At 38.5% G+C, this 13,128-nt stretch overlaps 1 protein-coding gene across 2 annotated transcripts in view; it reads right to left on the reverse strand.

The window, feature by feature from the left end:
* Nucleotides 1-13,128, reverse strand: part of tdrd9 (tudor domain containing 9) — a 53,571-nt gene that overhangs the window by 22,248 nt on the left and 18,195 nt on the right. The window contains exons 6-19 of one of the 2 annotated variants that reach the window (XM_036150766.1): nucleotides 12,273-12,353; nucleotides 12,025-12,189; nucleotides 11,831-11,934; nucleotides 11,621-11,740; nucleotides 11,350-11,434; nucleotides 8,575-8,632; nucleotides 8,375-8,479; nucleotides 8,123-8,220; nucleotides 7,903-8,034; nucleotides 3,624-3,786; nucleotides 2,768-2,831; nucleotides 1,937-2,000; nucleotides 1,808-1,852; nucleotides 1,542-1,595 (exon numbers count right to left, since the gene is read on the reverse strand). In XM_036150766.1, coding sequence (XP_036006659.1) covers nucleotides 1,542-1,595; nucleotides 1,808-1,852; nucleotides 1,937-2,000; nucleotides 2,768-2,831; nucleotides 3,624-3,786; nucleotides 7,903-8,034; nucleotides 8,123-8,220; nucleotides 8,375-8,479; nucleotides 8,575-8,632; nucleotides 11,350-11,434; nucleotides 11,621-11,740; nucleotides 11,831-11,934; nucleotides 12,025-12,189; nucleotides 12,273-12,353 — 1,338 coding nt within the window. The remainder of the gene's footprint in view (nucleotides 1-1,541; nucleotides 1,596-1,807; nucleotides 1,853-1,936; nucleotides 2,001-2,767; nucleotides 2,832-3,623; nucleotides 3,787-7,902; nucleotides 8,035-8,122; nucleotides 8,221-8,374; nucleotides 8,480-8,574; nucleotides 8,633-11,349; nucleotides 11,435-11,620; nucleotides 11,741-11,830; nucleotides 11,935-12,024; nucleotides 12,190-12,272; nucleotides 12,354-13,128) is intronic. The other variant, XM_036150767.1, reaches the window with a different exon arrangement.

A 13,128-nucleotide genomic window follows, 5' to 3' on the forward strand; every position in this document is an offset into this window, starting at 1 on the left:
TGTCATCATCTAGACACCCACTAACCTAAGACAGATGGACAGATACTCTTCAGCTGAAAAAGGGAAAGCTGTACTTTGTGTCCTGTTGGGAGACACGGGCACCGATGCCAGTCAGCAGGTTAAAATTGGCCTCAGGTGAGACATAAACAGTGCTGAAAGCAACCGTCTTTAGCGCACAGCTACTGCAGTACGTGGTGAAACTTACCGATGTCAAAACACCTCTGAATTATCTGGCGAATTCAGACAGGGCGCAGATCATATTATATTATTCAGTAAATAAAGCCAAGCCACTTTCTCGGTTGAGCCGTTGGACACCTTTGACGTTGATAAGGTGTTTGGTGTGAACGCAGCATTAGAGTTTCTGATTACAGTTGAGTCGCTACTGAATATTAATTTTGAGCTCGTTCAATGTTTCCAACAGAAAGATTGTATCTGTAGCCCCAACAGTTTTGCTTTCCGAAGCATTTCCACCCCTCAACGTGGAAATACGTCAAGTTTACGGCCGGCCACACATGTACACTCAGGCTGCCACATTCAGAATAACTTGATCCTGACAAGCATTTACTTGCATGCTGATCGGATTATTAATCAGCATAAACCACCACTCATTCAGATTACAATTTCATTCCGATTAAATTTAATCTGATCACAATACGCCAATTGTCGTGTTTACATGATGCATTTTTATTCCAATTGACCCTTTATTCCGATTACTTTTGCCCATGTAAACGTAGCTAGAGATGCTTAAAATGTTTCCCATTACCGCGTACAACTTGATTTCAACGCAAAAAGGTCAGCATTATTTTAAAACGGGGTAAATGGCAATCACTTGGCCATTTTAGTATGAATGTTTAGGAATATCAGTGCTTCTCAAATAGTGGGGCACGCCCCCGATATTGTAGGGGGGGGGGGGGGGGGGGGGGGGGGAGAACAGCCTTGCCTTTTTTCATCCAGAAAATACCTGCGTTCTAAATTATTGTAAATGTGACAGCAGCACCCCCTGCTGTCTGAACTGTACCTGCGGTCAGTAGTATGATGAATACTATTAAACTCCTAAAACATACAAAACCTAATGCAACCGAAGTTTGTCTTTAAATATTAATGGCTTGATATTTTTACCATATGAGGTTCATAACTAACTAAAAGTTGACTGAAAGTACAGGCGGGCTAAGAGCCATTTATATTGTTATTATAGAGTTAAAGTGTGGTAATGTTGAAACATTCTAGTGGTTAGAAACCATTGTTAAAGATTATAAATGAACCCAAATAAGTTATAAATTTTAAAAGGTATTCTAGGTAATCTTCAGAACTACAGCTTTAATGCATTAAAACGGAAAACGATAAAAGTTTCATTTTTGACCCATTTTGTTGGGATTGTGGGTGGGTCAGAATATTTTTCCTTCTTCGAAGGGCGGCGCAACAAAACATTTTAGAATCACTGGTTTGGACCCGTCTACAGTCAAAACAATCTAAATTTAAAAAGCATTATTTCTCTGTAATTAATAAAAGTTAAATGACCAAGCTCCCGGTTATGTCTGCACCTCTCTGATCCTCTTGATTTGAATGAAGTTCTCTTTGCCCCAGCTCAGCTCATCCTGGAAAAAAAATACATATTTTAATGTTCTAGTATTCCTGGTGCAGATAAACAAGCCGCTGCTGAACTGGAATAAACTGTCAGTTGGCATTTTGATACACAACCGATTTGATTTGATTAAAATTAACATCACAGTTGTGAGAATTTTCTGACAACATAAATTTCTTAGTGGGCAGAAAAATATTGTTTAACAATTGTAATTAAAGTGTTTACCTTTGGGTGTCTCAGCTGTCCGATTGTTTTAGCAGAGTGCCATGCCTAAATTAAATAAGTTTTTTTAACAGGCATACATATATATATATTTTTTAAAAACATCAAATGAAACATACGATGGATAATCACCCTGAAAGCATTGACGAAAGCTATCGAGTCACTTTGGGAACCACGGGCAAAAGCCAGCCTGCTCCTGAAATCATAGAAAGAATAAAAACATACAAAGACCATCCTTACAGCAATGCAATAACAGCAGGTGCTCTCCAAGGCAAGGCAAATTTATTTACATAGCACAATTCAGTACAGAGACAATGCAAAGTGCTTTACATGATTAAAATACAGGAAAATAAAACAGAATATAAGCAAGTAGGAATAAATTGTTCAAACAAAATAGAACATCAATAAACAGTTGGACTAAAAAAGTTGAACTAATGCTGTTTCAGTAGAACAGTTTAACTAGAACAGTCAAAGGCAATCCTAAACAAATATGTTTTTAATCTTGATTTAAAGGAACTCAGGCTTTCAGCACTTTTACAGTTTTCTGGAAGTTTGTTCCAGATCAGTGGAGCATAGGAACTAAATGCTGCTTCTCCATGTCTGGTTCTGGTTCTGGTTCTGCAGAGCAGGCAGGAGCCAGAAGACCTGAGTGGTCTGGAGGGTTGATGCTCTGATAACAAGTCTGTGATGTATTTAGGTGCTAATTCAGGGATTTATAGACTAACAGAAGGATTTTAAAGTCTGTTCTCTGAGATACAGGGAGCCAGTGGAAGGACTTTAGAACTGGGGTGATGTGCTCTACTTTCTTAGTCTTAGTGAGGACGCAGGCAGCAACAAGTGGATATAACAACTATACTGATTAGCAGATAAGAAGTTCCCTAACAAAGAAAGCTACCCAAGCAGAGCCGCAACAGGCAGTAATATCATATCGGCGAATTAGTGCAGATGCTGGATGTAACTCACCTGTAGCCTGCAAGCTGCTGCATGGCTGGAATGGCAAAGAAGCTCTTCAGAGAGAGTGATGCAGCTGAAAATAAAGAGGAACCAACATGTAAACAGAATAATACATAATTGAGATGCAGCTATTAAAGATGTTACTGCATTTTCATGATAAGCTTGTATGAAATATTGGGACAAAAAAGCAGAAAATTCAGAGCCAGTGGGTTGTTTCTTTTTACGTTGCACCAAGTTGATGAGGAAAGTGCAAAGTAATTGTACGTTATTGCAACCATGCCTCCTTAAGAAATAGCAAAGAAAAAAAAATAAAAGTCAGACTACAATTTAAGCAGCAAAAATTCAGTGTTTAGAAAAAAATTAAGCAAGCAGGCTACTTCCCTCAGCACTGTCTCACAGGCACACCACAGCTGATGCTGCCTTGTACTGAAAGCCCTGTATTGAGTCAGAGCAGACCCATGGCAAAAATGGATCATGCATGCAAAAAAGGGCTGGTGATCCCACCCCAAATTACAAAGAGGGAAACAAATATGCCGTAAATATAGATTTTAAAGTAGTCTTTTTTTGTCTCTGAAACTGTTGCACTAAAATAATTCCATGAATTTGATTCACACACAGCTTCAATTACTCATTCACCTCGTTTACTTTGTGTGCCTCTGATAACTCTTTTTGGTACAGTTTGTTTTATGCAGTGTGGATTCAGGCAATGTATTAAAACAAATAATTTCCGCCAGGATTAGCACATTCTCTGGGGGAAACCCTGTGAGATCATCCACATGCTTTTGAGCATGAGTTGTTCAAAAAGGACGACACTGAAACAGCTGGAAACAGATGTATACCAATTGCAGAAAACTTGATGACTGACCTATGATGAGACACTCATCCAGACAGCCAAAGACATGACCCAGGACAATTAACTTTCCCAAGTTAAGGTTCACAGGCAAGTGGGCGAGCACTCGGCCGAGAAACGTCAGGTCTCCATCCTCTGTCTGACCATCGCCATCCGTTTTGGCAGACAGCGCACCCATCTGAGGAATTACACATCATACCAGAGTTAAAGACAGCATAATACTACATTTAGTCTTATAAGTTTAGAGATGTTAAACCCCACCCAACACAACATTCATTAGCTGCAGCCTTGCTTACTGCAAAAAGGGAACCAACTTTAAACTAGTGCATTTGTCCTTGATTTTAGCAGAAAAGTTTAAGTGATCTGCCAATGGAACACGATTTTTGCACTTAAAGTTAGGGTCTGATTTTTCTAGCCTCGTGAGACCATCCTGATCTTGCGAGCTTTCAAGGTTTCACTCGCAGATCAGTCTGGCTACTTTCTGTTAAAGGGGAAGTCCGGTCAACAAGGAAAAATCAGGGTATCATTAGCTATAACTAAAACTAATACGTTTGTGGTTATTTAATGAACTTATCTTTAATCAATAAGAAAATAAAAACATAAATTGTCGTCTGAATCACTGTGTATGGGGGCTGACATTACTGCCCATATTTGGGCAGTAAGGGGCGTTTGACATCACATCCTGGGGCGTGGAAAAGCGGAAGCGGCGACAGCATTTCTCTCCGCTTTCCATGCAAAGTCAATAGGAGCCGTTCTACACAGCTGCGATCATCAATAATTTTTTAGGATTTCCAGAGGACTTCACCGCTGACATTCCCAAGAGCTATTGCTGAAGCAACAATGCCCACGTGCATGGCCATCGGATGTTCCAACACAACTGGTAAAAGTGGAAAAAACATTGCTTATTTCAACTTCCCGATTCATGAGCCACCGGGCTCGGTGCTGGATTGCCAACTTGAACAGAGCGGATTTGCCATCTAACTCCTGGCCAGAGAGAAAACACGTCATATGCAGCAACCATTTTGAAGAAGAATGTTTTGAACATGACATGAGAGCGAGGATTTTCGGTAAGTTATTTTTTATTTTAGAATTTTTTATTTAGAATTTGCGGGGATGGTCACCGAGCAGAGGGGCGGAGGGATACCACATCACATGTGGTATCCCTCCGCCCCAGCATGTGCTGGAACGCTCTTATATTTTAATATTTATACAATAATGACCACCTGCCCTATTTACTAGAGGACAAATATATAACTTAAGTCACTTCAGCGATCTCTCCTCCGCTGTGTGTGTGTGTGTGTGTGTGCTCCGCTGCAGCGCCGGCAAGCCGTGCTGCGGCGGAGCGCGCGCGCACACACACACACACACACACACACACACACACACACACGCGTGTATACATATATACTGTAGGACCCGACTGAGTTTGCACTGGAAATAGGTACGCTGGATTCCGTCAAAAGTCCGGTTTCTGTCAAGAAACTCTTCTAAAAAAATCCATATCGCTATCAGATGATGATAGCTCCACAGAACTCTCATCACTGTCACTAAGTACTTCATCACTCTCTGCTTCGTACAGAGCACCAGCCGTCACCATGTTGGAAAATAGTGCGCCGTGACAAACAGAGCGTTGAAACTTGCTCAACTGAGGGTCCGCCGAGTGACGTCAAAAAATGGGAGGTGACAGTACTATTCTTGACCAAGATGGATTCCTCCACATAAACATGATTAAATGAAAATTATTCATAATTAAAAAAACGTATAATTTTTTGCACAGTATGTAGTAGTTTTATATTTAAAGTACTTTCAGCAGTTTGAATTCTGATTTTGACCGGACTTCTCCTTTAAAGAAAATTTGGAGCCGTTCACCAAACGAACGTCCAATCAGCGTTGGCTTTGAGGCGGGTTGAGGTGTGACGCAACGAGAAGCGCGACAGTTCAGTCTAAAGAACATGGCGGCTTCAGCCGATGAAACTAGCGTTAGCGTGGCTATCGAGCAAGTTTTATCGGAATTACAAAGTATTTCTTCACTGAAAGAAGAGCAAAACACTGAGAAAAGCCTCCAGAGCAGAGGAAAAGATGTTTTTGCTCTTCTCCCGACCGGTTTCGCCAAGAGCTTGTGGTTGTGTTTTCGTCGTCACTGTTAGTACGTCATATGCTTTGTTGATCTGATTGGTTTATTTGGCCCGTCTATCACCAACATAGGCCAATCAGCTAACCAGTATTTTCGCCCCTTCCAAAAATTACTTCAACGGAAGGTTTACAGATGGATATGCGAAGCAAATCCATCTGGCGGAGTCAGGTTATGATTTTTCTGGAAGTTTCCCCAAGTCCCTTTTTGAATAACTGTGCATCCGTCAGAACGTCTTACCCGCTCTTCCGCTAGTCAAGGGATCGCATGAAAAGAAATCTCCCAAATCCACTCTGGTCTAATTTGCTTCTACTGAGGCGTTCTTCTCTTGTTATAAACATGAACGCAGTTTACTTATTGTGCCCCTCAGCCATGTTTAAAGTAAGAGCAGAGGAGCTACAATGAACGGCTAACCACTAAGCTAACTACTAAGCTAACCAGATACATAAACATTAGAAGTGCGCATGTGCAGCCTGCAAGTGGAAACGAGCACAGACACTGGCGTTACATGAGCGCGTCAGACTGATCGACATGTGGGACAACTAAAAGATAAGATGATACCTGAGAACTTGAGGGACAGAGGGGAATGAGAGCAGGAACAAAACTGACACATCCATGTCCTTCAGACCAAACGGCAAAGATTGGTTAGAGGTTTTACAGGCCTGCAGCTTCCACAGAATAATTTTTTTTAACTTCCTTTTTTCTGAATATGTAATGTATTGACTACTTTCAGGATATATGGACGATTTTACCCAGTATAATTAAGTGTTTCTGAAAAGGATTACCAACTATAGCTTTAAAATAGGAACTCAACTCCATCTTATTTCAATGCAGTTTATCATATTTTAGGGGTAAAAATACTAATTCCAGTAGCAGATACTTTTATTTAGCTGCTCAAATCAAGGACAAATACACTCATTTCAAGAAAATTGTACTTACCTTAAGCTGCCTTTTTTGTAGTCCAATAAAGTCTCCTATCATAAAACTCATCCACCATTACTAAAATGACTAAATTCAATGGAGTTGCAACCTGCCTAAATCAGCACAATATTCACATTCGTAAAAAAAAAAAAAAAAAAAATTCACAAATGTCTTGTTGTGCCATCAAGTCAACGAGGAAAAATCAGAGTGGGTTGTAAGCAAAGGAATTTCAGATTTTTACAGGCACCAAGAACTCGAGTTTCACATGCAGGAGCTTTTTCAAAACCATGCCATGCTGATGTAATTCAAATGTGTTTTCACAGTTAGAACAAACTATCTCCACAAGGGTTTTATACATTAATGGGAATTTTTCCCATTCCGCTCATTACGACCAAAATAAAGCCGAAGCTTTTTAAAGTTAGCACCGAACGTCAGCTAGCCTAATGCTATTAGCTTTCGGATAACATTCGCTCCTCCCATATATGCGACTACGGTTCATTTCAAACTTAAGGTTTGTTTTGTTTCGCTGCGTTAATATATTAATATTGATTTAATGGTGTTTTTGTATAACTTTAGGATTAACCGATTTCAGCGACCCTACTTTCTGGAGGAATAATCAAATTAATAAATCGAGTGTCCTAAGGTTACTAAGCAAATCCCTCTTTAAAATGTTGTTTTATCAAGTAATGTTTGTTTAACTCAGGATTTGCATTGTCAATGGGCTGAAACGCATACCAAATGTTGTTCTGAATTAGTTAAACTAATTTAACCTCATTCCATGTTCTTCAAGATGAAGTTTGGTTCTTTAACTTAATTCTGCAGTGAACCAGATTTGACAGAATGATTCTGATGATCAACCACTTTTAATTTGTCTTTTGTTTCTTTTATGTTTACATAGTTCCTTAGCTTCTTTTTATCTTAATTTTGCTTAGTAGTAGGATTTGCTGATTGAAATAGTGTTAATCCAGATCAACAGCATTATATAGTGATGTTCATTTTAGTTCTGTTAATAAATTCTTTAACTTGAAGAGTTCTTGAATGTGTGCATAGTTTGCTGTTAAAAGAACGCCAGTGCTCGAATCATTCCTTTCAACTATATTCCTAATATCAGCTGTTTGGGCTGATATTCACCGGACAATAACTAACAGAGTTATTTGTTAAAAATGTAATAACTTAAAACAGTGTGTAAGAGCACAACAGTCTCTTTTCTGGTAGAGTGCATTTTTTCACAGCTTTACTTGCCTCTATGAGTTGGAGAACTGTCCTAACAATGTCAGAGAGGTTGGGAGGTGAGAGCGCTGTAGAGAGGAGGGAGCGAGGGTCTCCCATGTCCAGCAGCTTGACCTTTAACAGGATGGTTGACAGAGGAGCGAGCTGAGGAAAGGCACAACATGCTGATTATTTGCTTTCGATGCTTTCTGAAGGCAGCTTTAAAGGGGGTTGGTCATTGGCTCTCCCTTACCTGCATCTCAGGAATCATATATTCAGGGATGTCGTTCATCCAGAAAGCTTTAGTCACAAGCCGGTAGCAGTAGCCCTTTGACACTCGACCTGCCCTCCCTGCCACAAACACATCCAACATCAGAAAGCAGACCGCTGTCTCGTTCTAAAACACCAGCAACTTTTGAAAAACTAAAATGAAACACAGTTGGCAAGTCGTTTCTTTGAGCTCAATGTATCGTCACAGCCCTAGATCTGTGCTGCAGCTGCTTACCTTTGCGCTGGTTGCAGTTGGTTTTGGATGCCCAGGTCAGGTGCAGAGACTGATAATTAGTATCTTTATCACACACCAGGTGACGGGCCAGGCAGAAGTCAATAACTGAAGGGTAAAACATCTGTTGAATTTAGTCTAAACTACGCTAAACAAAAGCCAAGATTCTGATTAAAGATTAATAATAATTTAAAAAAAAGAACCATATTTGACGTCTGGCACAGTCACCGAACTCTCAGCAATGTTGGTAGAGAGGATCACCTGAGAAGGTAAAGAGGTCATCAGCACATTTAAAGACAAGGATTACAACAGACAGGACTTCTATCAATAACAACTGCTGCAACAATAAGAACTAAAAGTAAACCGGAAGGTGAATATAGAGAATAAACCATCAATCGTCCACTTTAATAGCAAAACTTTATATGTCAATAAGATCATAGGAACCCAGTTTACACACACTCGCAACTGCCAAATTAGACACTTAGGAGGAGGAGTGGAAATACATATACAAGCACATCATTGAAATATAATTTGTTAGATACTATGACACTAGCCGACAATTTCATGGAATGTAGAGCATTTTACATCTACAGTGTATTAATCAAACTTTAACTGTTACTTGTATATGTAGGCATTCCAGTCAGTGGTATTGAGTGGACGATGTCCAAAAATTTCCTAACAAAAAGGTTTTATTGTAGACTTACTTTTTAAGAGTTGTCAATTGATATTTCGATACAAATTGACTTAAAAATTCATTATTCAAAATTTGCGTCAAAAATAAATATAAACCGACCCATTCATTTTGCCGCACTTATTTTGACTGCAGCGCTGCAGAAACAGACTCATCTCAACAAAGACCTGCTGCTGGAAGTTTAAACTTCAATAAGTCGAGTTTAGCCAGAAAAACATCCAAAACCCTATTTAGAGAAAATATCAAAAAAATAAATAAATAAATAAAAGCGCAGTTAGGAGGAACTTTCCTATAAGATGGAGGAAGAAAAACGAACGATGAGGTATGCTAACGCTATGACGGTGGAATTTGAGAGCAATGTAAAAAATGTCAGTAAAGCTCCTGTATCTGCAACAGTTGTAGTAGTAAACCTCCCAAAGGACATTAAGCTAACCGTTTTGCTGAACAAGTGGGTGAATTAACTTTTAAATTAGATATTTTTAAAAACAAGGGCTGAATTATCTCCTACTTATTGGGTTTGTCCTAATTAAGGACGTTTAAGTATTGTCATTTTTTTTTTCTTTTATAAGGGAACCTGTACCTTCAGAAAGTTGAGTATTGCAGATTTTTCATTGCATTGCTATAAAGTTTTAAATTCCAGTATGACAACAACCATAACAGAAATTATAAATAAGCGTAGGGCAGGGCAATAAACTAAAACTAATATCTCAATAGTTTTAGGCTGAATATCAATAAACGATAATTATCTAATTTTTTTCTTTTCATAAAGTAAAAAGGCATCTCTGAATCAAAGCTTTATCCCAAATGGCATACAGGCACATTTTTTAATAAACAGCTGTAGATAAATATGATAAGCAGCTGAAAAATACCCTACTGGAACACATAAGTCTAATTCTAATAGGGCATCTCAATATGATATAGTCTCATCTCATATCTTTAAAACGATCCAGATATTTTAAAAATCTTGATATATTAACCAGCCTTAATTAAGTATGATACTGAGGGGGGAAAAGGCACCAGTGAACATCCATTCCCTCTAGTTTTGCGGGTAATAATTAACTGTAAATGCAATAAACTGGGGAGAAACAAACAGAAATGAGAAGAGAGAAATAAATCGACCCTTGTTAGATTTAATGACAGAACTGAGAAACAAAAAAATTTACATTCCTTAAAGACGCATAATTTTTTTTTTTTTAATTCATACATTAGTAGCTCGCTCTGGTTGCATACAAAGTTTTTATGAAAGATTTTCATATCTTGCTGCCGTGTTAGTTATTTTGGCGTTTTACTCCTTGTTTTTGCTGAGTTTGTTAGTAAATAAAGCCATTATTTTTATTTACAAAACCAATGGAAGCACAACACTGAGCGTGTGCAGGAGGGGATAAACTAGGAAGCAGCTAATGGCTATTAGCATCTCCCAGCGAAATAATGGAAACAATGAAGAACGGTCCAAGATCCAGTAAAAAAAATAAATAAATAAATATATATATATATATATATATATATATAGTTCCAAGAGGGAAAATACAGGAATGTTACTTGGGAATACAGTATGAATGTTGGTGTTCACTGAAGCGGAAGCTAACGCTAAGTTGCCGGGTGTGACTGCAGAGTTGTCTGACGTCAGAAATGTTCTGATTTGATGATAGCAATGCTCTTCTTAGCCTCTACAGTTTGAAGTACAAACAACATCATAAATAGGTCGACAGATTAGTTCTTACCTTGGCGCTGTCCCTGCTTGCGTTTATTAAAGGGAAATTAATATTTGATATGAGGCTCTTAGAGTTGCTGTAGATCGGTTTATTTAAATTAGTAACGGTTGTTTTTCGATCACGCTGTGCGGCTGCTTTACCACGAGGCATTTCAGAGGATCAGGCTTGGTTCTGCATTATTATACTGATGTATTAATTTATGCTTTCTGTCAGTTCTACAGTACTGCCGGTAGACGGCGCCACGTCTATTTATATCTGATCATCCCGCCCATTGCTGGGGTTATTTTTTGACTCAAAAAGGACCATTAATACACCATCAGGATGGACGCTTAGTGTATATAACCTTATTTTATCATGTTCAAATGGTTTGTTGTCTTTTTTTTTTATATGCGTATAATGTGGCTATATACCTTAGAAAACTCTTCTCTAAAGCAGTATGGAGGAAACCATACTTATAACAACCTTCCATACCTAAACAGGTCTGAAATATCCAACTTGAGAAGTCAGGCACAGAAATTTCATAAGAAAGCACTGTGGGCACAGATGTCATATAGAGTAAAATCAGCAGCTTTTACCTTCCTGTACCCAGGGACGGGGGAGAGGAACACACCGTTCTGCTCCTCTAGAGTCACAGATGAATGGAGAGGATAAACCTGCAATCTGAAGCACGGCCACACATTTATGACATACTTAAAATACAACAAGTTTAATTATGAAAGTAAATGTATCTATTAGCACACAGAAAAACCACAGCAGTCCAGTTCCACTCATCTTTTTGTATGCCAATATTAAAAAAAAAAAAACACGTGAAAAAAAACATTTCAAAAAGTAAACTCAGTAGCTCACCTTTGGTGAACGAGCTTGGTCAAGTTCTCCTTCATGGTGTTTATCTCGTGTAAACCAGGAAGGAAAACCAGAACACTTCCCCTCTCTGTCAAAGTCATCCCTCCATCTTTCTCAGCTTTGCTACTCACACAGTCGGCACATCAATGACAATTAGATTTTCTGATTAGCAGATTTAAAACTGACAAAAGCCTTATTATAGTTTAGTCTCACCTGAAATCTTTGCCTTCCATCTCATCAAAGCTCTGAATTAGACTGATGGCAAGATTATACATGCTAGGCAAGATAAACAGGTCCTCAGTATTAGGCATCTCAACCTGATTTGAAAAAGAAATGTAAATAAAATCACACATTAACCAACAGCTTGGTTCAAGCAGTGTTCGCTGTTTATTTTTAGATCTCTTCACCCTGCAAGGAAGCAGTTTCTGAAGGTCATCCAGGTAAAACTCTTCAGTAGTGTAGGGTGCTCCCTCCACTTCAAACACATAAGCAGGGCTCATTTTGCCCCACACCGGCGTGGCAAAGTAGTCTGCAAACTCTCTGCAGTTGATGGTGGCTGACATGAGGATTATCTGCCCAAAATACAAATATAAATTAACAAGAAGTGATGCATAGGGAAAAGACAATGCAGAAGTTTCCTGAAACAACCAGTTACCTTGACATGACAAGAGTTGGAATGAAGGAGCTTTCTCAACACCAACAATAGAAAGTCCATCTCCTCGCTGCGCTCATGAACCTTCATCACAGCCAAAGACATTAAAAGGTTAGACTTCAGAGTGGTGAAGCTTATACAGGGTTCCTACAGCATAAGGGAAGTTAAATTCAAGACTTTTTAAGACTTTTTAATGCCACTTGAAATAACAAGTTAAGACCAACATCACGATAAACAAGATAAACCTGGTTGCGACAACTTCACCCAAATGTTTATTTTAACATAAACCATTACTTTGTGGCCCAGTAGACATGTTTAAAATTTTGAAAAACATTCCATATAGGAATAAAGCTAAAAAACACACAAATTACAGATATATTTTTAACAACTACTGAACTGAATGCACAAACTTTGTTTTGTTCCCTACTAAAACTATAAATCAGTTTTAAAAAGCACAACATAACCAGTGCCAACTCTTTTTCGCAGCTATGGACCGGCCGCAACAGTTTTTATTGGTTCCGCTATCGGGACGGAACCAATAATGGTTACATTGAGCCATTCGGTAAATTAAAAATATATATAATTGTGTCAATTATTTTACTGTTTGGTAAGGATTACAAAAACTAAATCCTATTTATGACCTGGTAACAATTTTAAGACCTAAGAAAGACTGATTTAAGACATTTTAATGCCAATTAAGGCCTTAGTTTTATATTACAGAATTCAATGCCTTTTAAGACTTTTTAAGGATCAGCGGGAACCCTGTTATAGTAAAATCCTGTTCTTGTTGGGTTTAGCGGCACCCATTAAAAAGAAAAAGAAAAAGATATGTATGATGTGATATAAGATTGTGATATTT

Source organism: Fundulus heteroclitus, chromosome 19 (genome assembly GCF_011125445.2).
Source record: "Fundulus heteroclitus isolate FHET01 chromosome 19, MU-UCD_Fhet_4.1, whole genome shotgun sequence".
Lineage (NCBI taxonomy): Eukaryota > Metazoa > Chordata > Actinopteri > Cyprinodontiformes > Fundulidae > Fundulus > Fundulus heteroclitus.